Raw genomic sequence first — 27,173 nt, 5'->3', positions numbered from 1 at the left:
GCTTTATTATGGGCTTGTTTTGCTAGGGTTATGGCTTTATTATGGGCTTGTTTTGCTAGGGTTATGGCTTTATTATGGGCTTGTTTTGCTAGGGTTATGGCTTTATTATGGGCTTGTTTTGCTAGGGTTATGGCTTTATTATGGGCTTGTTTTGCTAGGGTTATGGCTTTATTATGGGCTTGTTTTGCTAGGGTTATGGCTTTATTATGGGCTTGTTTTGCTAGGGTTATGGCTTTATTATGGGCTTGTTTTGCTAGGGTTATGGCTTTATTATGGGCTTGTTTTGCTAGGGTTATGGCTTTATTATGGGCTTGTTTTGCTAGGGTTATGGCTTTATTATGGGCTTGTTTTGCTAGGGTTATGGCTTTATTATGGGCTTGTTTTGCTAGGGTTATGGCTTTATTATGGGCTTGTTTTGCTAGGGTTATGGCTTTATTATGGGCTTGTTTTGCTAGGGTTATGGCTTTATTATGGGCTTGTTTTGCTAGGGTTATGGCTTTATTATGGGCTTGTTTTGCTAGGGTTATGGCTTTATTATGGGCTTGTTTTGCTAGGGTTATGGCTTTATTATGGGCTCGTTTTGCTAGGGTTATGGCTTTATTATGGGCTTGTTTTGCTAGGGTTATGGCTTTATTATGGGCTTGTTTTGCTAGGGTTATGGCTTTATTATGGGCTTGTTTTGCTAGGGTTATGGCTTTATTATGGGCTCGTTTTGCTAGGGTTATGGCTTTATTATGGGCTCGTTTTGCTAGGGTTATGGCTTTATTATGGGCTTGTTTTGCTAGGGTTATGGCTTTATTATGGGCTTGTTTTGCTAGGGTTATGGCTTTATTATGGGCTCGTTTTGCTAGGGTTATGGCTTTATTATGGGCTTGTTTTGCTAGGGTTATGGCTTTATTATGGGCTTGTTTTGCTAGGGTTATGGCTTTATTATGGGCCACGTTTTATGATTATTTGGTAGAACATTTGTGCAAGCCAGGCTACCTACCCCTTGGCCTTCCTTGCCAACTATTCATAGCAATTGGTAGCAACTATTTGCAGAGAGCTTCCCCAGATTGTTTTTCTCATCAGCCATATCATTAACACGAGTTACTTCATTTCCGTAGTAGTTTGTTCTTTATTCTTTATTACTCATGCTGAATATATTGACTGAATTACACTCACCAAAAAGGTCCTAACTTTGTTATTCATGAACTAACCATGACAGAACGGAAGGCAACACTTAGGGAAAAGGATAAATCCCAGGTAGTTCTGAGAAATGTCCATTTAAAGGTGCAGTAAAGTCCAAATGAAACTTAAATGGCTTGGATAAAGCACAATATTTTAAATAACTTTCATATTTACTTCTTTTATCAATTTTGCTTGTTTTACTTGGCATCCTTTGTTGAAGAGTAATCGTATGTGATCTCTGGAGGGTGCGTGTGTCTTTAGCCATCTGGCAGCACTATTTGCAACAATGTTTATTGCCATCTTTTACATAGGTGCAAACACCGCGCTGCGGAATCAGTTGGCGCTCTACAAATAACCGATAATAATAATGGACTGCTAAAGACACATGCATGCTCCTATGCTCCTATCAGCCTACCTAGGCTAACTCTTCAACAAATGACAACAAGGGAACAAAGAACATTTGATAAGTAAATTGGAAAGTTGTTTAAAATTGCTTGCCCTACCCGAATAATGAAGATTTACTTTTGAATGTGTCAAGCTCTATTTCTATATCTCTATGAATAAATAAATTGTAGCTTTAAATTTTGTTTTCTTGGCCTAACCTTTGTAGCATTTGCTTGTAAGTCATTGCAGCCTTCCTATAGGGGGTCAAGCAAAAAGCCATTATCCACCATTATTTTATTTATTTTGACTTATTTATTTAGTCATTTGTCCCCCCAAGCGTGCATAGCTCTTCAGTCTTTGTTCTTCTAATGGCACAAATGACAAAGCCTCTATCTTCCTGTACCTCATTGTTCTTTTCTGGTAAGATTTAGGTAATAAATATCCTGGCAGCAGCTTTTACTTTCTCATATTAACCTTTGTGGTATATACTTAATTTATTTTAAACCTGCCGCACTAAACTTTTGCTCTAAAACTTTGCTAATGTTTTGATTTATTTCTGAGATGAAAAGGTCACCTGGTTTCTAATGTTTTTACAGATGTCCACACAGAAGCAGTCCAGGCAGCTTTGGCTAAACATAAAGAAAGAAAAATGGCCGTACCTATGCCATCCAAACGCCGTTCACTAGTAGTACAAACCTCAATGGATGCCTACACCCCCCCAGGTGATATGAACATTCTTAATTATATTTCATTCTTCATTACAGTACCAATGTCTATGTTGAATTAATTTCAGTTTATTGCTACTAACGTCAAAAGTAAGTCTAAATCTGTATAGACACAGTAAAATATTATATTGCAGTTTACTATTTTACTACATTTCAGGGAACATAGAAGTGAGAATTCAATTTTAACAATTCAGCGAGAAAGTATCTTTTTCTTCTGGTATCCTATTGTACACTCTCATTGAATGGAGATCATTTTCATGTCTTTAGAACTGTATTTACAAGATTGTTACAAACATTGTGTCAAACACACTGGCCATATAGTGCTCAAGACATCCACGCTTCTGGAACACACAAAGGGCAGCCGCACTCCAGGATCACCTTAATCAATCATCTTTATTCCATCAAATTAAAAACTGGTACAGGAGGATAACAACTTATGAATATCTCACCTCTACCCAGCACTTAATCATACACTTCTGTGTCTATCTATGTGTGCACTTACTGAAAGGAGTAAAGTGTCAGTAAAGGATACCATAAGAAAGGAGGTATGTTTGATAATAGAAGCAAATTGGATTTTTTTAATATTTTTTTTATATGGAACATTTTACATGTTGGACATTAAAAGCTACATTTTAACCCCTTGAATCCTTGGAGTGGGTTCTCATTTGAGCTTAGACTGGCTCACTGAAACACCAAAACACTGTAGTGGTCTATATATATATTAAATCATAAAGGATGGCGCTGATAAGCTTAATATAACCCACTTATTCTAATTTAAAAAAAAAAGTAAATTATATATATCAAGAAACTACTGGTTCCATACAGTAAAACCTTCAAAATTCAAACAATTTTATTGCAACATACAAACATGAAAAGCTTTAGGCGTATGCCAGGGTCCCACTCCTTTCTGAGGTGTATCCCAACAGCGGTAAATCATGTGTTTAGATTGCAGCATAGAACCAGTAGGTTTTACTATTCTTTGCCTATTCTTTTAACCAATAATATCACTTAACTACAGCAATAATTCCAGGAAGAGCACCAATACGTTTCTTTAACTTGACTGGCACTTCTGCTAACCAATGATATGCAGTTTACATTGGTAGCTTGTCATATAAACAAATCAAAGTTCCAAAAACTATTTTCTTATCTATCTCAATTTGTAGAGATTTAAATAGCCATACTCATAAGATTTTAGAAGTGTGCATGTGTCTTTAGTGCAACATTGTATCACAAAGCTACAAATAGTGTTGCAAAACACTTCTGCCAAAGAGTACTAAAGACACGTGCCCACTTCTAAACTCTTATGAGCCTACCTAGTTTTACTCTTCAATAAAAGATACCAAGAGAATGACGCACATTTGATAACAGAAGTACATTTGAAAGTTGTTTAAAATTGCATGCTCTATCTGAAACATAAGATTCATTTTCACTTTGCTGTCCCTTTAAATAAGTGTTCTCCAAATATATATCTATTCAAGCTCAATGCTCTGCAACCGATCAACAAATTTGCTTACCATTACAATAAATTATATATATTTTCCTATTTTGTTTCAGAAATGTCTTTGAATCACCCAATAGGGAGAGAGAGAGAAAATAACTCATTGTGTAGTTATTTTCTCTATATTTTGTGCATAGTGGAGAATTTTAAACTCACCTTTTACCTGCCCCTAATTTTAAATGTTGTTGTGTGTGTGTGTGTGTGTGTGTGTGTATATATATATATATATATTCATGTAATAGTAATATTCTTCTGAACTCTGCATTGGATTAACTAATTATTCCCCAGTCATAAATTAGCAACTGAACCACTCAATCCAGTTATTAGAGACCTTTCTTTAACTCTTCACTCAAAACATGAAGAAACATTGTTACATTTTATACATTGTCCAGTTTGTACCAAACATAATATTTAAATCAAATCCCATAAGGCATATTATTTTCTATTCCATAGTTTTCATTATATACATTTTACACCAATACACTTCAATACATTATAGTTATACACTATATATTAATGTTTAAGTGAAATTAAAAAAAAATTCCATTATACTTTTGTGGTAAAGAATTTTCACTCCCTTCTGATTCATACATATACCGCAATCGTTTTATTACTTTATATTGTTTCTTTTTAGCAGCCAAAAATGGTGATGACCACTGACCAGCTACTAAAGGAAAAAATGTAGTAGTAAAACAGATGTTCCTTGTAAGAATGACACAGTGACATTACAGTCATTTTATTGGTATTCATTTTTTATACACCAGATACCTCTTCAGGCTCAGAAGATGAAGGTTCAGTACAAGGTGACTCCCAGGGAACTCCCACGTCAAGTCAGGGCAGTATAAACATGGAACACTGGATAAGCCAAGCAATCCATGGATCTACCACTTCAACCACATCCTCTTCTTCAACACAAAGTGGAGGCAGTGGTGCAGCACACAGATTAGCTGACGTCTTGGCCCAGACGCACATAGGTTTGTGCACTTTTGCTTTAGTTTAAATGTTATTTGGCTGTGAGCTACCTTTACTATATATACATAAATTACAGGTCATTTTTAATGCAAATTTATAACATACGCATAAAAGAGCGCTTTTTAAATATAAGCTTTATTTCCTGGAAAATGCAAACATTTGATTTTGATTTTGTAAATAAGTTCACAACTGGTATGTGGGATAGGAGCTCATTGGCTGATCAAGAATGCACCAAACGTACTATTGGTGAAAAGTGGCACACCCCACAATCATAAGAACAAAAATGTTTATTTTTAAGCACAGGAATGTCTGTTGTTCAAGAAACAGAAGCTGTATTACGTATTAAAATATTCTCTTTTAGAAGCAACTAAGTAAAAAGTGTCCCTTTAAATGCAGAACATAGAGTGGAGTTAAATGAATACAATTTGTCTCTAATTATTGAAAATATGACTAGATGCACAATGGTTAGACTGCCCATTTCAAATCATGTTGAATCATTGTGCCAAGGAATTAGTACAATGTAACTCTGTCTACTATGCTATCTTTAATTTTCAGAGAAGAAGGTGATGGGGACTTTTTTTTTCTTTCCTAAAATCAATTACCTTCTCTTTGGTTTTATGAACATTTAGTTCTAAATTGTTTGCGTCACTGCATGTTACCAGCCTGTATACTTCCATGTTATAGCTCAATTTATCTTCATCTGAGATGAGCACAATCATAGTAGTTTAAATAACTTAATTAATAGAGAGAGAACACAACCTTGTAGGACATTGGTATTGAGGACGACAGGGTCGGAAATAAGCCCATTCACTTCATCAAATTGTTTCTTATTAGAGGGAAAGTCTACACTTCAGTAATCTTAAAGTCTTACTATAGATTAAGCTGTAACTAGCCTCCTGCTCCCTTTCTATATCATGCAGCAGTAACTGTAATAATGTTTTAAAATGACTATTGTTTCTGGTCACTTTGTAATGGCTGCCAAGCTCCGCCCACTGATGACATCACAATCTGGGCTGCATCTATGCTGAATAGCATTAACAGTCTTTTGAATCCAATTAGTGCGTTTTTTGTAACTAGTGAAGCCTTTAATGCAGACCAGATCATGATATCATCACTGGGCGGAGCTTGGCAGCAATTTCAAAGTGACCAGAAACAAAAGTCATTTTAAAATAATATTTTTTCTGTTCCTGCTGCATGATATAGAAAGGGTGCAGGAGGATATTTGCAACTTAAAAAGTAAGACTTTAAGATGACTAAAGTGTAGACTGTCCCTTTAAAAAGCTATAAAGCCATTGGCATGTGGAAAAGGGAACATCACATTGTTTAAATTTTAACAAAAAGTAAATCAGGAACAGATAAAACATAAGTGTGAGGATTATCCAAATGATGTAAAATATAATATAAAAATAAATTAATGTCATCATCAACAGATCTATTAGACCTGTATGCAAACTGTAGTGGATCTTGAAGGGTGTCAGTCAAGTCTTTTAAATGACACAGCACAATTCTTTCAAAGCATTTCATAATGACAGATGTAAGAGCAACAAGACTGTAATTCATGTCAAAATCTCTTGTTTATTCGGAACCAGAATACTAATTTAGAATTTAAAACAGTCTGGTACGACACATTGTATTAAACACTGGTTAAAAAGATCTGTAAATATAGGTGTCGGTTGGTCACCACAATGTTTCAATGTAGCAGGAGAAATATTGTCAGGGCCTGGTGCTCTTTTACGCTTCTGTCTTTTAAAAATAGAGTTTACTTGTTTGGTTACAGAAAAAAATGTACTTTCTTTAGATTTTAAATCAGAGATAATTACAGAAGGCCTTTGCTTGTCTGTAGTAGACGTTGTTTAATTTGTTTGGTAATAAAGCATTCGTTATAATAGCTGAAGATTTTGGTTTATAGTTTGCAATAGTCTGGAGACCTTTCCAGTCTGTAGTAGTTGTTCACATTCACCTGCTGTGTTTACTAATACTAGAAAAACAAAACTGTGCTTTCTGAATTATATATTTTCCCAGTCCGTTGAATAAAAAGTGTTTTATCATGTAGAACTGAATGCAATAAACACATTATATTACAGGGGATAAAAACTAACAAGGTACTAAAAGTTAATCGGACATTTACTGGGCATAAATAGAAATTGTAAACATGCGATAAATAATGTGTTTTTGTGAAGCAGTGAATATGCTGGTAGACTGTTTGCTGTACTAAACTTATACTAACTATAGCTTTAGGGTTTATGCTATCAAAATCTGCATTTTATTCTCCTAACCTGTTACTTTACTGTCTCCCACTCATTAAATGAACTACAATGTGTCAACACAATTAGCTAAAACAACCAGCCCACATCCTACTCTTAGACAGAATTCTAAAAGAAAATTCACTTAGCGTTCTTTTGACGGGTCCGAAAATTCAGTCCGCTAGGATATCCTACGGTGATTGAGTGTTCGTAGTTCATGGCTGCTTGAAGGAAGATCTACGAATATTCAATCAATGTTATTGTTTTTAACCTGAAACCACAGGACAAAAATAGCTCTGGTTGAACCGGCAGGGCTTATTTAATGTAACCTCTTTATACTACTGCCTACTTGCTAGTTTCTGAATTTATGATGTCCTTTTATATCAATGTTGTTCAAATCTTTATTAAAATGCTCTCCAAAACCATAAAATTGACTATATTATTTAATTTAAAGACAAGTGGGGAAATCTTTTCTTCTGGCTTTTCAACAAAAATATTGGTTTTCCATAACTAGGTTTTTAAGCCCTGTTAAAGTCAACTCTGCAGGGCTAATACACTGCTCCTTCTGGACTAGACATCATCCTGTGATTGGGGGCTATGAACATATGTCACTCCTTGTTGGTCTATGGTCCTCTCACGATCAAGAATTCCACTCTGGAGCCAAATGTAGCCTCAATCACAATCTATCAGCGGCTTTTTTTTCAGCTTCGGGCCAAAAATGCTACTTTTTGATTCAATGGGATAAAAATAGTGCATTTTCGGCTCTTTCCTGCACTCGCAAACAGGTTTTTGCATCCTCAATAGAAGCCCCATTTTTTTTGAATGGGGCCAATCACAATATTTTTATGTCACTTTTCAAGCCCAGTTTTGACTTTTTGAATTCAGCACCTCAAGGCACTCGAAAGGGCATTTTGGACATTTTAAAAACTATTTCACTGAGATTGGTAAAGAGTCTCTTATCTTTGCCCATTTTCAAAATACTCTGAAATGGCAACAGGAGACATTCTAGAGGTTTATTAACATACATGGTATGAATTCATTAAAGCTCCATTACATTCCTATTGGAGAGGCTGTATAGAGTGAACAGGGCACTGTGGCACACATTTACATATGTATAGCTTCATATGTATGTGTTGAATACGTAATATCCTGCACAACTAAGTGGATCTGCAGGAAAAGTTTACTTCAGGACCCCAACATCTACATAGGGTATATTTCTTTCTAATGACACGGTGAGTCCACAGATCATCATAATTACTGTTGGGAATATCACTCCTGGCCAGCAGGAGGAGGCAAAGAGCACTACAGCCAAGCTGTTAAATATCACTCCCCTACCCACAATCCCCAGTCATTCTTTTTGCCTGTGTTGCAAGGAAGTGGTAAAGTCTAGGTGTCTGAAAGAAGTTTCTTCTATCAAGAGTTTATTTTGAAGCAGGGCAGGTTTGCTCTGTCTTCCTGGGGTTTTAGCCGTAGTCCATGTTAGTCCCTTCAGTAGGGCAGTGGTGGCTTTTAAGCATCTGGGAACTTGTGGGGTATAATCCTCACCGTGCCTCCCAATTTGTTGTTGCTGCCCTTTTTTTTTTGAAGCCTGTGTAGGTTTATTCAGTCTTTCTTTTTTTTCCACAGGTCCATAAGAGGATGGAGGTCTCTCAAACTGGGTGTGCTGCCCTGCTGCCGGGCAGATGTAAATTCAGGTAAGTGCCTTTCTTTAATTTCTGGCTTAGGAATTTAGGCACTTGTACTTTTATGTGAGACACGTTTTGGAATCCTATTTTTTGGTAATAGGATGGATGGCAGTGGATGGATGCAAGCACTGGGGACTTAGGAGACTGTGGCTCAGTTTTTATTTTTTTTATTTATGTATGTTAAGGCAGCATGTGTTTTTTTTACTGTTTGTGCTGCTGTTGGAGGGACTCAGTTGTTCCATTGCTGGCTTGTTTGTAATGGCGGCTGTGTTTGCTTTGCTAGGAGACGCCCACGACTAGGCAGGCTTTTTCTGTGGCGGCAAGTAGTTTGTGCGCCTTCCGGTTTCTCTTCATTTAGAGTTCCGGATCGGCTCATGGCAGCGCTGCTGAGCTTGCCTGTGGGTTGTGTTTGCGGCTCTGGGAAGTCCCTGTTGAGTTTTTTTCTCCGGTGTCTCAGGAGGTGAGGGGTTGCCTGAGGTCTTTATTTTTTGTTAAACATTGCAGTATTGTTTGCTTGGCTGCTGCTGAAGATAACGTTGTCTTTTATAATTTAAAGGATCAGTAATGTTTTTTTGAGTAGTGTTATTGCTGTTAAATATAAAGTTTAATTTTAAAATTTAAAGTGACAGTAACGTTTTTTTTAGTTTGTAATTGAAAGCAGTTTTTTTCTTTAGGTGGTGTTTTTTTGGGTAAAGATGGACCAAGAGGCCCTGCAAAATGTTACATGTAGCTTGTGTTTTGATTCCAATGTGGAACCACCAATCCCTTTTTGTCCCTCTTGTATTGATAGAACTTTACATTACAGGGATAGACATTTTTGATTCTGAGCCACCATTATCTAAGGAGGATGCTGCTCAGGGTTCTCCTGTTCAAGAGATACCGCTGCTTTCTCCTCAAGTGTCCCAAACTTTGTTGCCCGCACAGGCAGTGCCCTGCGCTTTCTCTCACACTTGGGTTGGGGATACAATGCAAGACATTGCTACCCAGATATCTTCTGCGGTAACTGATGTGCTGTCTGCTTTTCCCATGCTACAGGGAAAGCGCAAGAGGAAATTAAAGGAATTAGTGAGTATGGTTTCTGATTCAGTTGTGACTATTCCGAAGGTTCCCTCCCAGAAGTCTGAGGAAGATGATTCTTCGGTTGTATCTGAGGTTGAAATTTCAGATTCAGATAGTGTTACTCCTCCTTCTGATACTGAGGTTGTATCCTTCAGGTTTAAGCTAGACCATCTCCGTTTGTTACTTAAGGAGGTTTTGGCTACTTTGGAGGACTCTGACTCGACTGTCGTTGTCACTCCTAAGAAGTCTAATAAGCTGAATAAGTACTGATGTTTCTTCTGCAGTGGAGGTTTTTCCTGTTCCCGACCTTGCTTCAGAGATTATTGCACGGGAGTGGGAGAAGCCTGGGATTCCTTTTTCCCCTTCTCCAATTTTTAAGAAGATGTTTCCAATAGCCGATTCTATTAAGGAGTCTTGGCAGACGGTTCCCAAGGTGGAAGGAGCAGTTTCCACTTTGGCTAAGAGAACCACTATTCCCATAGAGGACAGTTGTTCTTTTAAGGACCCTATGGATAAGAAGTTGGAGGCGTTACTCAAAAGGATGTATGTTCACCAGTGTTTGCAATGGCAGCCTGCGGTGTGTTTTTCTACTGTCACTAGTGCGGCAGCTTACTGGTTTGATGCGTTGCCTGATTCGGTTCAGACTGATACTCCTCTTGAAGAGATTCAGGATAGGGTTAGGGCTTTGAAGTTGGCCAATTCCTTTATTTACGGATGCTTCCTTACAGGTCATCAAGTTGGGAGCAAAGATTTCTGGCTTTGCTGTTCTGGCACACAGAGCCTTGTGATAGAAGTCCTGGTCTTTGGCATTATGGTTCAGGCGTCATCTTTTCAACTAGCAAGCTCCCACACGGAGTTGTTGTTATTGTCATTTTATGCACTCCCACGGATGGAAGGTGAATTTAGGAAAAAGTTCCTTGATTCCAGCTACAAGAGTGGTGTTCTTGGGAACCATAATAGATTCTCTGGAAATGAAGATTTTTCTGACAGAGGCCAGAAGAACAAATATCTTTAACTCTTGTCTTGCCCTTCAGGCCTCTCCTCGGCCGTCAGTGGCTCAGTGTATGGAGGTTATTGGTGTGATGGTGTCAGCTATGGACATCATTCTGTTTGCTCGGTTCCATCTCAGGCCTCTGCAGTTATGCATGCTCAGACAATGGAATGGGGATTATGTGGATCTGTCTCTGCTAATTGTTTTGGATCAGGCGATAAGAGATTCTCTTCCGCAGTGGTTGTCTCAAGATCTTCTCTCCCAGGGAACCTGCTTTTGCAGATCTACCTGGGTGATTGTGACCACGGATGCCAGTCTGCTCGGATGGGTAGCTGTCTAGGGTTCGTTAAGGGCTCTCAGGGTTTATGGACTCGGGAGGAGTTGGTTCTTCCCATAAATATCGTAGACCTGGCCTCAGTTCGCTTCAGCCCAGTTTATCAGGTTTCAGTCGGACAACATAACGTCAGTGGCTTATATCAATCATCAGGGAGGAACTCTGAGTTCCTTGACCATGACAGAGGTAGCCAAGATTTTTCAGGGGGCGGAGACTCACAACTGCTGTCTGTCTGCGATCCACATTCCAAGGGTGGACAATTAGGAAGCAGATTTTCTGAGCAGACAGACTTTTCGTCCGGGGGAGTGGGAACTTCATCCGGAGGTGTTTTCCAGCTTGATTCTCAAAAGGGGACAGCCGGACTTGGATCTCATAGCATCTCGACAGACTGCCAAGCTCCCGAGGTACGGGTCGAGGTCAAGGGATCCTCAGGCTGTACTGATAGATGCTCTGGCAGTTCCTTGGAATTTCAGTCTGGCATACGTGTTTTCTCCGTTTTGCTCTTCTTCCTTGGGTCATTGCTCGGATCAGATAGAAGAGGGCATCAGTGATTCTCATTGCACTGGTGTGGCCTCGCAGAATCTGGTATGCAGATCTGGTGGAAATGTCATCTCTTCCACCTTGGAGACTTCCGCTGAGGAAGGACCTTCTACTTCAGGGGCCCTTTCTTCATCCAAATTTTGTTTCTCTGATGCTGACTGCATGGTGATTGAACGCTTGATATTATCTAAGTGGAGGTTTTCTGAGTCAGTAATTGAGACTTTGATTCTGGCTCGCAAGCCTGTAACTAGAAAGATTTACTTTAAGATATGGCGTAAATATCTGTATTGGTGTGAATCCAGAAGGTTCTCTTGGAGTAGAGTTAGGATTCCTAGTATTTTCTTTTCTCCAGGGGGGTCTGGAGAAGGGTTTATCTTCAAGTAGCTTGAAGGGTCAAATTTCTGCTTTATCTATTTTGTTACACAAGCGTCTGGCGGATGTGCCAGATGTTCAATCTTTTTGTAAGGCCCTGGTTAGAATCTGGCCTATGTTTAAGTTTGTTACTCCTCCATGGTGTCTTAATTTGGTTCTTAGAGTTCTTCAACAGACTCTGTTTGAGCCTATGCATTCTTTGGATATCAAGATGTTATCCTGGAAGGTTTTGTTTGCTATTTCTTCATCTCAAAGAGTTTCGGAGCTTTCAGCGTTGCAGTTTGAATCTCCTTACCTTATTTTTCATTCCGATAATGTAGTTCTGCGTACTGCCTTAGGTTTCCTTCCCAAAGTGGTTTCGGATAGGAATATTAATCAGGAAATTGTTGTTCCTTCTTTCCGTCCTAATTATTCTTCTCATAAGGAGCGTTTGTTGCACAATCTGGATGTGGTTCATGCGTTGAAATATTATTTGCAGGCGACTAAGGATTTTTGCCAGTCTTCTTCTTTGTTGTTTTTTCTGGGAAGCGCAAGTGTCAGAAAGCTACGGCTACTTCTCTTTCTTTTTGGCTGAGAAGTGTTATTTGATTGGCATATGAGACTGCTGGACAGCAGCCTCCTGAGAAAATCACGGCTCATTCCACTAGGGCTGTTTCTTCTTCTTGGACCTTCAAAAATGAAGCTTCTGTGGAACAGATTTGCAAAGCTGCCACTTGGTCATCTTTACACACTTTTTCTAAATTTTACAAGTTTGATATTTTTGCTTCGGGTGAGGCTTCTTTTGGGAGAAAGGTTCTTCAAGCAGTGGTGCCTTCCATTTAGGCTAACCGTCTTGTCCCTCCCTTATCATCCGTGTCCTCTGGCTTTGGTATTGGTTCCCAACAGTAATTATGATGAGCCGTGGACTCACCATGTCATTAGAAAGGAAAGAAAATGTATGCTTACCTGATAAATGTATTTCTTTGACACGGTGAGTCCACGGCCCGCCCTGTAATTTTCAGACAGTTTATTTTTCTATAAACCTCAGGCACCGCTGCACCTTGTTACTTCCTTTCTCCTTTCCCTTTGGTTGAATGACTGGAGATGGTGGGTAGGGGAGTGATATTTAACAGCTTTGCTGTGCTGCTCTTTGCCTCCTCCTGCTAGCCAGGAGTGATTTTCCCAACAGTAATTATGATGATCCGTGGACTGATAAATACATTTATCAGGTAAGCATAAATTTTCTTTTTTATTTGATACTTTAATATTTTATTAAAAGTCTCACTTGCACAGTTGTGATTATCTCTAACAATACTGCCATTATTAAAATTGTGTTTTTAAAGGAGATTGCTTAATTACAACTTTCATAGGAACCTGCTGTAATCTGTTTCCATCCGCACCACTGCAGACCCATCTGAATGCATATTTTTTTATATTTTTCTATCACTATATGGACACTTTTCAACTTTCATAAGTATTGTTTTGGACAGTATTTATTTCTATTGTTTGTTAAAGCACTATTTCCATTTTGGACTAAACTGAAAACAATGCAAAATACTTATAATATCTTCTTTTACTGGATTTTATCATTCTTTAAACTGTAAATCGTGAACAAGTTGCCTTTCTATATTGTATCTTCCTAAAAGACCATTAAACAAGATCACTCCTTCGTGACCGGGTTTTCATAGGGGATGCGCCTCCATGCATGCTAAGGCCAAACTCTTTCACTAGAGTGCCTTTCAGAGTGCCCGCACCTACATTACTGAACTCACTGTCACAAATGCTTATTCCATCTAACAAGTTCAGTAATGTAGGTGCAAGCTCTTTGAATTTTTTTTTTGTAAAAACATGCTCTGCCCATAATCCATTGCCAGCACCATGAAATTTCTTCTAGTGCAATATGTGATTACACCTATAATAAAAAAGTAAAATGCACTCACAAGCGTAACGTTTTAAAAGGCACCTAGACACTTGGTCAGAAACGATCCGTGTAGCATAGTAAGCCCCACACTCCTTTCCGATGTGGCTCGGCATCTGATGTCATCTGCATGAGAATTTGGCTATCTGGAAGGCGTGCCCTAATCCTAGACCCTACCACAATCAGAAGCTTGATCAAACCTCAATGCGATTAATGTATGGAAACACGTCAAGGTTTGGTCAAGCTTGTGATTACTGTAAGATCTAGGAGTTAGGAGCACCTCCCAGATAACGTAATTTTCGTGCAGGTGATCAAGCCACATTGGAAAGGAGCGTGGCACTTACTCTGATACACGGGCTACTTTTGACTTAATGTGCCTTTTAAAATTCTACGCTTGTGAGTGCATTTTACTTTTTTATTAAAGGTGTTATAGCAAATTGCACTTTGAGATCTCTGTCTGTTTTGCGCTCTCTAGCTGTAGATTTAAGGCCTCTGTCTTTGCAGTGTAGAGAACCACTGGTGCAGCAGTATACAAAAGAGACCACAGCGTAAACCTATTGAGGAAATCCTGTTCTTGGATAAGACATTACTTTATCCCTTCTATTTGTATATAGATACTGTATATGGAGAAAAACACAAAATTAAAAGTTTCCAGGGTAGAATTCTAGGAGCCAGTGGCTTTTTGGCTCCCGGGTTTGTCGAGCCCTGCTGTACAGTACAGTCTAACAGTGACAGTTTATTCTGCAGACCCTCACCTTATAAAAGGGCTTCTCTGTAAATGCTGCTGTATCTATTGCGTTAGTGAGGAAAGGTCACCACTTTTCTCCTACATTGGTGTGTCCGGTCCACGGCTTCATCCTTACTTGTGGGATATTCTCTTCCCCTACAGGAAATGGCAAAGAGTGCACACAGCAAGAGCTGTCCATATAGCCCCCCCTCTGGCTCCGCCCCCCAGTCATTCTCTTTGCCGCTCTGAACAAGTAGCATCTCCACGAGGATGGTAAAGAGTATGTGGTGTTAGTTGTAGTTTTATTTCTTCTATCAAGAGTTTATTTTAAAATAGTGCCGGTTTGTACTATTTACTCTACAACAGAAAGTGATGAAGAGTTCTGTTAAAAGGGGAGTATGATTTTAGCACCAGTAACTAAAATCCATTGCTGTTCCCACGCAGGACTGTTGAAACCAGAGAACTTCAGTTGGGGGGAACAGTTTTCAGACTTTTCTGCTCCAGGTATGACCAGTCTCTTTTCTAACAAGACATAGTAATGCTAGAAGACTGTCAGTTTTCCCTTATGGGATCGGTAAGCCATTTTCTTAGACTCATAACAGAATTAAGGCTTATAAAATGGGCTCTATGCTGGTTGACACTATTGTGGGCTAAATCGATTGGTTTATATCATATTTATATGACATTTGGAGTGTTTTGTGAATTTGGAAACACTTTTGGAAACGTTTTTATTATGCCTGGCAGTTGTTTAGACGCCTAATCTAGTCAGGAAGGCCCCTTCACTCTGGTATGCAGAGGGAGGAGGCCTCATTTTTGCGCCTCAGTTGCGCAGTTACTTCTAGAGGCAGTGCATGCAGCTTCATGTGAGAGGGTCCTGTGGCTGAAAAACGGACTCAGGAAGGCTTATTTCTATGGTGAATAACCCCTAAGGAAGGTAAAAGCTGCAGCAAAGTCTGTGGCAGGGACTGTAGTGTGTTTAAATCAGTAAATTGAACAATTAGCTCCGGTTTGCTCATTTAGAGACTTGAAATTTGGTGTGCAATACTTTCAAATCATTAAGACACTGGGGTGTAAATTTTGTAAAGATCGGATATTTCCTTCATAGTTTTTCAAACATTCAGAAATAAAGTGTACTCTTTTTATTATTTAAAGAGACAGTAACGGTTTTGTTTAAAAACGTTTTTATTGCATTAATAGCCTGCCAAATTCTGTCTAACATGTCTGTACCTTCAGATAGCATATGTTCTGTGTGTATGGAGGCCAAGGTGGTTCCCCCTTTAAATGTATGTGCAATTTGTGCCATGGCGTCCAGTACTGTCACATTTAATAAGGTTGCCCAAGATGATTCTTCAAATGAAGGTAGTGGGGATAGCTCATCATCCTCTCCTTCTGTGTCAACACCAGTTTTGCCCGCGCAGGCGATATCTAGTACATCTAGCGCACCAATGCTTGTTACTATGCAGCAATTAACTGCAGTAATGGATAATTCTATAGCAAATCTTTTATACAAACTGCCAGCATTTCCCAGAAAGCGTGATTGCTCAGTTTTAAATACAGAGGATGAGCAAGTTGGCGCTGACGATAATTTATCTGTTATACCCTCACATCAATCTGAATTGGCAGTGAGGGAGGGTCTGTCTGAGGGAGAAATTTCTGATTCAGGAAAAGTTTCTCAGCAGGCAGAACCTGATATCGTGGCATTTAAATTTAAGTTAGAACATCTCCGCGCCCTGCTTAAAGAGGTGCTAACTACTCTTGATGATTGTGACTCTTTGGTGATTCCAGAGAAGTTGTGCAAAATGGATAAATTCTTAGAGATCCCTGTGCACGCTGATGCCTTTCCGATACCCAAGAGGGTGGCGGACATAGTGACTAAGGAGTGGGAGAAGCCAGGTATACCTTTTGTTCCACCTCCTATATTTAAGAAAATGTTCCCCATGGTCGACCCCAGAAGGGACGCATGGCAAACGGTTCCTAAGGTTGAGGGGGCAGTTTCAACGTTAGTCAAGTGCACAACTATTCCTATTGAGGACAGTTGCGCTTTCAAAGATCCTATGGATAAAAAATTGGAAGGATTGCTTAAAAAGATATTTGTTCAGCAAGGTTTCCTTCTTCAACCAATTTCGTGCATTATTCCTGTCACTACGGCAGCGTCTTTTTGGTTCGAGGAACTAGAGAATTCGCTCCAAAAAGAGACTCCATATGATGAAGTCATGGACAGAATTCACGCACTAAAGTTGGCTAATTCCTTTATTTTGGATGCCGCTTTTCAATTGGCTAAATTAGCGGCGAAAAATTCAGGTTTTGCAATTGTTGCGCGCAGAGCGCTTTGGCTAAAATCTTGGTCGGCGGATGTGTCGTCCAAAACAAAATTGCTTACTATTCCTTTCAAAGGTAAGGCCCTTTTCGGGCCGGAATTGAAGGAGGTTATTTCAGACATCACTGGGGGAAAGGGCCATGCCCTCCCACAGGATAGGCCTTTCAAGGCTAAGAACAAGTCTAATTTTCGTTCCTTTCGCAATTTCAGGAACGGACCGACTCCTAACTCTGCAGCCTCTAGACAAGAGGGTAACACTTCCCAGCCTAAATCAGCATGGAAACCATTGCAAGGCTGGAACAAGGGTAAACAGGCCAAGAAGCCTGCTGCTGCTACCAAGACAGCATGAAGGGGTAGCCCCCGATCCGGGACCGGATCTAGTAGGGGGCAGACTTTCTCTCTTTGCTCAGGCTTGGGCAAGAGATGTTCCGGATCCCTGGGCACTAGAAATAGTCTCTCAGGGGTATCTTCTAGAGTTCAAGGAACTTCCTCCAAGGGGAAGGTTCCACATGTCTCGCTTATCTTCAGACCAGATAAAGAGACAGGCATTCTTACATTGCGTAGGAGACCTATTAAAGATGGGAGTGATACACCCAGTTCCAACAGCGGAACAAGGTCTGGGTTTTTACTCAAACCTGTTTGTAGTTCCCAAAAAAGAGGGAACTTTCAGGCCAATTCTGGATTTAAAAATTCTAAACAAATTCCTCAGAGTTCCATCGTTCAAAATGGAAACCATTCGGACGATTTTACCAACAATCCAGGAGGGTCAATATATGACTACCGTGGACGTAAAGGATGCGTACCTGCATATTCCTATCCACTAAAATCCTCATCAGTTCCTGAGGTTCACCTTTCTGGACAAACATTACCAGTTCGTGGCTCTTCCATTCGGTTTAGCCACTGCTCCCAGAATTTTCACAAAGGTGCTAGGGTCCCTTCTAGTGGTTCTAAGGCCGAGGGGCATTGCTGTAGCACCTTACCTAGATGACATTCTAATCCAAGCATCGTCCCTTTCCAAAGCAAGGGCTCATACAGACATTGTTTTAGCCTTTCTCAGGTCTCACGGGTGGAAGGTGAACGTAGAAAAGAGTTCCCTGTCCCCGTCCACAAGGGTTCCTTTTCTGGGAACAATAATAGATTCTGTAGAAATGAAGATTTTTCTGACAGAGGTCAGAAAGTTAAAGCTTCTAAACGCTTGTCAAGTTCTTCAATCTATTCCTCAGCCTTCCATAGCTCAGTGCATGGAGGTAATAGGATTAATGGTTGCAGCAATGGACGTGGTTCCTTTTGCTCAAATTCATCTAAGACCATTACAACTGTGCATGCTCAAACAGTGGAATGGGGATTATGCAGACTTGTCTCCCCAGATTCAAGTAGACCAGGTAACCAGAGACTCACTCCGCTGGTGGTTGACTCAGGATCACCTGTCTCAGGGAATGAGTTTCCGCAGACCAGAGTGGGTCATCGTCACGACCGACGCCAGTCTCTTAGGCTGGGGCGCGGTCTGGGACTCCCTGAAAGCTCAGGGTCTATGGTCTCGGGAAGAGTCTCTCCTCCCAATAAACATTTTGGAACTGAGAGCGATACTCAATGCGCTCCTGGCTTGGCCTCACCTAGCGAAGGCCAGATTCATAAGATTTCAGTCGGACAACATGACGACTGTAGCGTACATCAATCATCAGGGGGGAACAAAGAGTTCCTTGGCGATGAGAGAGCTATCCAAGATCATCAAATGGGCGGAGGATCACTCCTGCCACCTATCTGAAATTCACATCCCAGGAGTAGACAACTGGAGGCGGATTATTTGAGTCGTCAGACTTTCCATCCAGGGGAGTGGGAACTCCACCCGGAGGTCTTTGCCCAGTTAACTCAACTATGGGGCACTCCAGATATGGATCTGATGGCGTCTCGTCAGAACTCCAAGGTTCCTCGATACGGGTCCAGATCCAGGGATCCCAAGGCGACACTAGTGGATACATTGGTGGCGCCTTGGTCGTTCAATCTAGCTTATGTGTTTCCACCATTCCCTCTCCTTCCCAGGCTTGTAGCCAGGATCAAACAGGAGAAGGCCTCGGTGATTCTAATAGCTCCTGCATGGCCACGCAGGACTTGGTATGCAGACCTGGTGAATATGTCATTGGCTCCACCATGGAAGCTACCTTTGAGACAGGATCTTCTAGTACAAGGTCCATTCGAACATCGAAATCTAGTCTCTCTGCAACTGACTGCTTGGAAATTGAACGCTTGATTCTATCTAAGCGTGGGTTTTTCAGATTCAGTGATAGATACTCTGATAGATTCAGTGATAGATACTCTGGTTCAAGCCAGAAAACCTGTAACTAGGAAAATTTACCATAAGATATGGCAAAAATATATCCGTTGGAGTGAATCTAAGGGATTCTCTTGGAGTAAAATTAAAATTTCCTTTCTCCAAGAGGGTTTGGATAAAGGTTTGTCAGCTAGTTCTTTAAAGGGACAGATATCTGCTCTGTCTGTTTTGTTGCACAAACGTCTGGCAGCCGTGCCAGATGTACAGGCATTTGTACAGGCGTTACTATCTTGGAAAGTTCTGTTTTTGGTTGCTATTTCTTCTGCTAGAAGAGTTTCTGAATTATCTGCTTTGCAGTGTACTTCTCCCTATCTGGTATTACATACAGATAAGGTAGTTTTACGTACCAAGCCTGGTTTTCTTCCAAAGGTGGTTTCCAACAGGAATATTAACCAGGAAATAGTTGTTCCTTCTCTGTGTCCGAATCCAGTTTCGAAGAAGGAACGTTTGTTACACAACCTAGATATGGTCCGTGCTTTAAAATTCTATTTAGAAGCAACAAAGGATTTCAGACAGACATCATCCTTGTTTGTCGTTTATTCTGGTAAGAGGAGAGGGCAGAAAGCTACTGCTACCTCTCTTTCCTTTTGGCTGAAAAGCATCATCCGGACGGCAGCCTCCTGAACGGATTACAGCTCACTCTACTAGAGCTGTGGCTTCCACATGGGCCTTCAAGAATGAGGCTTCTGTTGAACAGATCTGTAAGGCAGCGACTTGGTCTTCTCTGCATACTTTTGCCAAATTTTACAAATTCGATACTTATGCTTCTTCGGAGGCTGTTTTTGGGAGAAAGGTTTTGCAAGCCGTGGTGCCTTCCGTTTAGGTAACCTGACTTGTTCCCTCCCTTCATCCGTGTCCTAAAGCTTTGGTATTGGTTCCCACAAGTAAGGATGAAGCCGTGGACCGGACACACCAATGTAGGAGAAAACAGAATTTATGTTTACCAGATAAATTTCTTTCTCCTATGGTGTGTCCGGTCCACGGCACGCCCTGGCTTTTAGTCAGGTTTAAAAAAAATTTATTCCATACACTACAGTCACCACGGCACCCTATAGTTTCTCCTTTTTCTCCTAACCGTCGGTCGAATGACTGGGGGGCGGAGCCAGAGGGGGGGCTATATGGACAGCTCTTGCTGTGTGCTCTCTTTGCCATTTCCTGTAGGGGAAGAGAATATCCCACAAGTAAGGATGAAGCCGTGGACCGGACACACCGTAGGAGAAAGAAATTTATCAGGTAAACATAAATTCTGTTTTTTACTTCCACAGCTGACAGAGATAGGTCTTTAGACATATTCAGTATGAAATGACAATTGTAGGTTATTTATTTCCCAAAATGAACATTAGTATAAAATGCCAGCCTTCTAAAAGCAATATCAGAAATGTGATCCAGGAAAGTTTGTTTGCCTGTAGCTTTTTATATGGACATCCTGGCTTCCTGATAGCTGTTGGCCCAATACCAAATTTTAACAGTACTAGTCCCAACTCATTAGCACTTTAAGATTAGATGTCATGTAATTATCCTGTAATGAAGGATTTCATACATCTGTATTACTCCAGGCAAGAAAAAGAGCATTACACAATGCATCATGATGAATCACTGGAACGCTCTGAGAATATCGGATTTGTTTAGATTATAGGTTACAAGTCATCACTGTATTTCTTCCTTTACTAGTTTTATTTCTGAATGTTACTAAATGTTAATGAATGGTGAATTTAGTACACTCAGACTGAAGGTTACATATTTCTCCAATGCAAAATCTCAATGTTTAACCCCTTCACCATTGAAACAGCTGAATCAGTTTTGTTCTCTTTGCATTTTAATGTAATTCTTTTAAAAAATGTTATTATTATTTCCATTTAAAACCTTCTTTCAATATATATATATATATATATATATATATATATATATATATATATATATATAAAATTATAGTCTTAAAACAAGCAATATAGTGTACAATAGCTTTGCTTTTGGCCAATGCACATACATTGTAGTTATTTCTCTGTAACGGAAACGTTTTGCACCTGTTTAAAGGGACATTCCAATCAAAAGTGGAATCCACATGGATTTCAGTTTTGCATAGAAACATTTTCTTTCCTTAGACATGCAGAGTACAAGACGTCATTCCAATTACTATTGGGAATATCACTTACTGGCCAGCAGGAGGAGGCAAAGAGCACCACCGCAAAGCTGTTAAGTGTCACTTCCCTACCCATAATCACCAGTCATTCTGTTTGCCTCTGTCAATGGAGGAGGTAAAGTTTGGTGTCTGAAGATATGTATTCCTTTTTTGGGTACCTTTCCCTGGAAGCAAGGATTTGGGTTTATCTGTGTCCACGTCAATCTCTTGAGTAAGAGTAGTGGTGGCTTTTAAGTAGTTAGGTAGTGGTGAAGTGGTCCTTACTTTGGTTTCCTAACACACACACACACATATATATATATATATATATATATATATATATATATATATATATATATATGTTAGGAATTCATTTAGGCAATGGGCAGGCACAATACGTTTTTTCTCTTTGGGACTAAGTCTGCAAAATGCTTTTATTATGACTTAAGTTATGTGATGGGTTTATGTTTAATCTGGGCTAATTGAGTTTTTTATTAGGCAGTTTACCGGGCTATAACTGTCAGAGTGCTTGGAGTTGCGTCTGTGTAATTTGAGCTTTGAGCTCCAGTGTTACTAGGGAGAAGGAAACGCGCTCTTTTACTTGCTGCATAGTTTCCTTCCTCTGCCATGTGACTTCCCCCCCTCATCCGTCTGAATCATGGAGTGGAGCGGCGTCACTGATTTTCAGTCCCTTCTGTGTCAGTCTTCTCTACGATCGTTGAAGAGAATTTTGGCAGCCAAATTGTTGACTAAAAGTTGCGGTAGGGCACCTCAGTCTGTCTGAAGTGTAGAATGCTAAAAAAATATTTTTCTTTTTTATGTATATTGCTCTTAGCAAATAAAGATTTTATTTTTCAGTAACTTTTTTTTTTTTTTTTAAATTCTAGTCTTTCCTTTAACTTTGGGAACCAACTAGGACATGAATCAATAATCTGTTTTCCTTGATAAATGCTTATGTCTAGAGGCACAAATTGTTTTGCCTATGCAATTCTGTGCTGTATGCTTAGCTAGAACTCTTAAATATAAAGATATACTGTTGTCCTCTGAGCCCAATGTCTTTCAGGATGATGCTGTTCAGGCAATGCCACAGCTTTCTCCTCAAATGTCTCAAGCCTCAATGGCCTCACATATAGTGCCCTTTGGTTCCTCTTGGCCTCCTGGAGGCATATATTTGCCTGTAAATTTTGCTGCACAGATATCTTCTGCGGTATCTGCAGCATTATCTGCCTTTCCAAGAGGAAGACTAAACATTTTTCAGATAGTAAGGTGTCTGTCCCATCTGCTGCTATGTAGGTTGCCCTCCCTCATAATTCTGATGAGGAGGTTACCTCGGTAGCTTCTGAGGGTGAAATCTCAGATTCTGATAGTATAAATCCTTTGTTTGAAGTTGAAGAAGTAAACTTCAGGTTTAAGCTTGAACACCTTTGTGTACTGTTAAAGGAGGTATTGGCTACTTTGAACGACTCAGACTCTTCTGTCGCGGTCAACCTTAAAAAAATCTAGTAAACTTAAGAAATACTATAATGTTCCTTCCTCTGTGGAAGTGTTTCCAGTTCCAGACCGTGTGACGGAGATTATTTCACAGGAATGGGTGAAACCAGGGATACCTTTCTCCCCTTTTCCCTTCTTTAAAAAGATGTTTCCTGTTGCTGACTCCATTAAAGATTCATGGTGCACAGTGCCTAAGGTAGAAGGGTCTATTTCTACTCTAAGAGAACTATGATTCCTATAGAGGATAGCTGCTACTTTAAGGATCCTATGGACAAGACGCTGGAGGCTTATTTGAAAAAGATGTATGTTCATCAGGGTCTTCAATGGCAACCTGCAGTTTGTATTGCTACAGTAGCAAGTGCTGCATCTTATTGGTGCAATACCTTGTCTGAATCAATTTTAGTAGAGTCTCCGTTAGAGGAGATCCAAGATAGGATTAAGGCTATCAAACTAGCCAATTCCATTATTTCTGATGCTAACATGCAAGTTATTAAACTGGGAGCCAAGATGTCTGGCTTCACTGTCTTAGCCCGCAGGTCTTTGTGGTTAAAATCTTGTTAAAATCTTGGTCAGCTGACGTTACCTCCAAGTCCAAGATTCTGGCGCTTCCTTACAAGGGTAAAACCTTGTTTGGACCTGGTCTGGTAGAAATAATTTCTGATATTACGGGTGGGAAAGGGTCTTTTCTATCACAACACAAGAAGAACAGACCTAAAGGACGTCAAAGTAATTTTCGTTCCTTTTGTAACTTCAAAGGTCAAACGTCTTCCTCTCCTTCCAAGCAGGAGCAGTCCAAGTCTTCTTGGAAATCCAATCAGTCTTGGAACAAGGGAAAGAAATCTAAGAAACCCTCAGCTGAGTCTAAGTCAGCATCAAGGGTCTGCCCCCGGTCCGGGATCTGATCAAGTGGGAGGCAGACTTTCCCTGTTTTGTCAAGCGTGAATACGAGATGTCCCAGATCCTTGGGCTGTGGATATATTATCTTAGGGTTACAAAATTGAATTCAAATCTTGCCCACCCAGGAGCAGATTCCACCTCTCAAGATTATCTGGAGACAAGGTAGAAAGAGAGGCATTCTTGAACTGCGTTAAGGATCTTTTCTCCCTGGGAGGGATTGTTCCAGTTCCTCTAAGGGAACAGGGTCTAGGATTTTACTCAAATCTATTTGTGGTTCCCAAAAAAGAGGGAACTTTTTGACCCATTTTTAGATCTGAAGTGTCTCAACAAATTTCTCAGGATACTGTCCTTCAAAATGGAAAACATTCATTCCATTCTTCCTTTGGTCCAAGCGGGTCAGTTCATGACCACCATAGACCTGAAGGATACGTATTTTCATGTTCCCATCCACAGGGATCATCACAAATTCCTAAGATTCACTTTTCTAGACAAGTACTTTCAGTTTGTGGCTCTTGCGTTTGGCCTTGCCACAGCTCCTAGAATTTTCTGATAGGTTCTGGGGGCTCTCTTGGCAGTGGTCAGGTCTCTGGGAATTGCAGTGGCGCCCTAGCTGGACGACATTTTGGTTCAGACGCCATCTTTTCAACAAGCAAACTCTCATACAGAGATCTTGTTGTCTTTTCTACGTTCCCACGGATTGAAACGAATCTGGAGAAGAGTTCCCTTGTTCCAGCTACAAGGGTGGTTTTCTTATGCACCATCATAGATTCCCTATCTATGAAAACATTTCTGACGGAGGTCAAAAAACCCAAAATTCTTTCCTCTCTCTATAGTCTACTGTTCGGCCTTCAGTGGCTTAATGTTAGGAGGTAATTGGTCTGATGGTCGCTTCCATGGACATCATTCCCTTTGCTTGATTCCATTTGAGAGCTCTGCAATAATGCATGCTCAGACAATGGAACGGAGACCATTCGGATCTATCTGAGGATAGATCAAGACCAGTCGACAAGAGACTCTCTCCCATGGTGGCTTTCTCAGGAGCATCTGTCTCAGGGCACATGCTTCCGGAGACCTTCCTGGGTGATCGTGACCATGGACGCCAGCCTGCTATGCTGGGGAGCAGTCTGGGACTCGTTAAAGGCACAGGGACTATGGACTCAGGAGGAGTCTGCTCTACCAATAAACATCTTGAAGTTGAGAGCTATTTACAATGCTCTGATGGCTTTGCCTAAATTGTCCTTTATTTATCAGATTCCAATTGGACAACATCACCTCAGTGGCTTACACCAGCCACCAGGGAGGAACTCTGAGTTTCTTAGCCATGAAGGAGGTGGCACGGATTATTCTGTGGGCGGAAGCTCACAATTGTTGTCTGTCTGCCATCCACATTCCAGGAGTGGACAACTGGGATGCGGATTTCCTGAGCAGACAGACATTTCATCCCGGGGAGTGGGCTCTCCATCCGGAGGTGTTCTCCAGGTTAACCCTCAAGTTGGGGGTGCCGGGGTTGGATCTGATGGCGTCTCGGCAGAACTCCAAGCTTCCAAGGTAGGGTTCAAGGTCAAGAGATCCTCAGGCCGCTCTCATAGATGCTTTGGCGGTTCCTTGGGTTTTCGGTCTAGCATATCTGTTTCCTCCGTTTGCGCTCCTTTCACAAGTCATTGCTCATATCAAACAGGAGAGAGCGTCTGTAATTCTAATAGCTCCTGCACTCACAGGATCTGGTATGCAGACCTAGTGAACCTTGGAGGTTGCTTCTGAGGAAGGACCTTCTAACTCAGTGTCCATTCCTCCATCCAAATCTTGTTTCTTTGAAGCTGACTGCTTGGAGATTGAACGCTTAGTTCTGGCTAAGCGTGGGTTTTTGAGTCGGTCATTGAGACCATGCTGTAGGCTCGTAAGCCTGTTACTCGTAAAATTTACCATAAGGTATGGCGTTAATACCTTTTATTGGTGTGAATCAAAGGTCTACTCTTGGAGTAGGGTCAGGATTCCTAGAATTTTGTCATTTCTCCAGGGAGGTCTTGTCAGTCAGTTCTTTGAAAGGTCAGATTTCTGCATTATCTATTCTTTTACATAAGCGTCTGGCAGATGTGCCAGTTGTTCAATCTTTTTGTCAGGCCTTGGTCAGAATCAGGCCTGTGTTTAAACCTGTTGCTCCTCCTTGGAGCCTTTAACCTTGTTTTTAAAGTTTTGTAGCAGGCTCCTTTTGAGCCAATGCATTCTATAGATATTAAGTTGTTATCTTGGAAGGTTTTGTTTCTTATTGCGATCTCTTCTGCTCTGAGAGTTTCTGAACTCTCGGCTTTGCAGTGTGATTCGTCTTACCTTATCTTTCATGCAGATAAGGCGGTTCTTCGTACTAAATTGGGGTTTCTCCCTAAAGTGGTTTTGGATAGAAATATTAATCAGGAAATTGTTGTTCCCTCTCTCTGTTCTAATCCTCCTTCTCATAAGGAACGTCTGTTACACAACTTGGATGTTGTGTGTGCTCTAAGATTCTACCTACAGGCAACTAAGGATTTTGGCAAGTCTTCTGCCCTGTTTGTTTGTTTCTCAGGAAAGTTTAGGGGTCACAAGGTTACTGCTACTTCTCTTTCCCTCTGGAAGTGTAATTCATTTTGCTTACAAGACTGCTAGTCAGAAGCCTCCTGAGAGAATTACAGCTCATTCCACTAGGGCTGTCTCCTTCTTGGGCTTTCAAAAATGAAGCTTCTGTGGAACAGATTTGCAAGGCTGCAACTTGGTCCTCTCTGGATACTTTTTCCAAATTTTCCAAATTTGATATTTTTGCCTCAACTGAGGCCTCTTTTGGGAGAAAGGTTCTTCAAGCGGTGGCGCCTTCTGTTTAGGTCTGCCTGTCTTGTTCTCCCTCCCTAATTATTCTGTGTCATCTAGCTTGGGTATTGGTTCCCACTAGTAATTAGAATGACGTTGTGGACTCTCCATGTCTTAGGAAAGAAAACAAAATGTATGCTTACCTGATAAATTTCTTTCTTTCAGGACATCGACAGTCCACAACCCCACCCTTAGTTAGACAGTTATTTTTGACTAAACCTCAGGCACCTCTAGACCTTTGTGTTATTCCTTTTTCCATTTCCCTTAGGTCGAATGACTTGGGATTATGGGTAGGGGAGTGACACTTTACAGCTTTGCTGTGGTGCTCTTTGCTTCCTCCTGCTGGCCAGGTGTGATATTCCCACTAGTAATTGGAATGACGTTGTGGACTCTCCATGTCCGGAAAGAAAGAAATTTATCAGGTAAGCATAAATTTTGTTTTTGGAATATACATGTATTAGCAAAAATGATTCTAATAAAAGCTATAGCTGTGTACCAGTATATTAAACACAGCACTTTCTTAGAGAGCCTAAGGTGCTTGTTCCATCTGGTATTGACTTGGTTGGTTTGTTGCTGACTTGATAC

General features: G+C 40.5%; 1 protein-coding gene across 2 annotated transcripts in view; it reads left to right on the top strand.

Annotated features, from left to right (window-relative positions):
• DIP2C (disco interacting protein 2 homolog C) overlaps nucleotides 1-27,173 on the top strand; it is a 911,498-nt gene that overhangs the window by 438,906 nt on the left and 445,419 nt on the right. For both annotated transcript variants that reach the window (XM_053713839.1, XM_053713838.1), the window contains 2 exons: nucleotides 2,151-2,276; nucleotides 4,542-4,751. In XM_053713839.1, the coding sequence (XP_053569814.1) occupies nucleotides 2,151-2,276; nucleotides 4,542-4,751 (336 nt within the window). The remainder of the gene's footprint in view (nucleotides 1-2,150; nucleotides 2,277-4,541; nucleotides 4,752-27,173) is intronic.

Source organism: Bombina bombina, chromosome 5, assembly GCF_027579735.1.
Source record: "Bombina bombina isolate aBomBom1 chromosome 5, aBomBom1.pri, whole genome shotgun sequence".
Classification (NCBI taxonomy): domain Eukaryota; kingdom Metazoa; phylum Chordata; class Amphibia; order Anura; family Bombinatoridae; genus Bombina; species Bombina bombina.
This window is presented reverse-complemented; position numbering and strand designations above follow the sequence as displayed.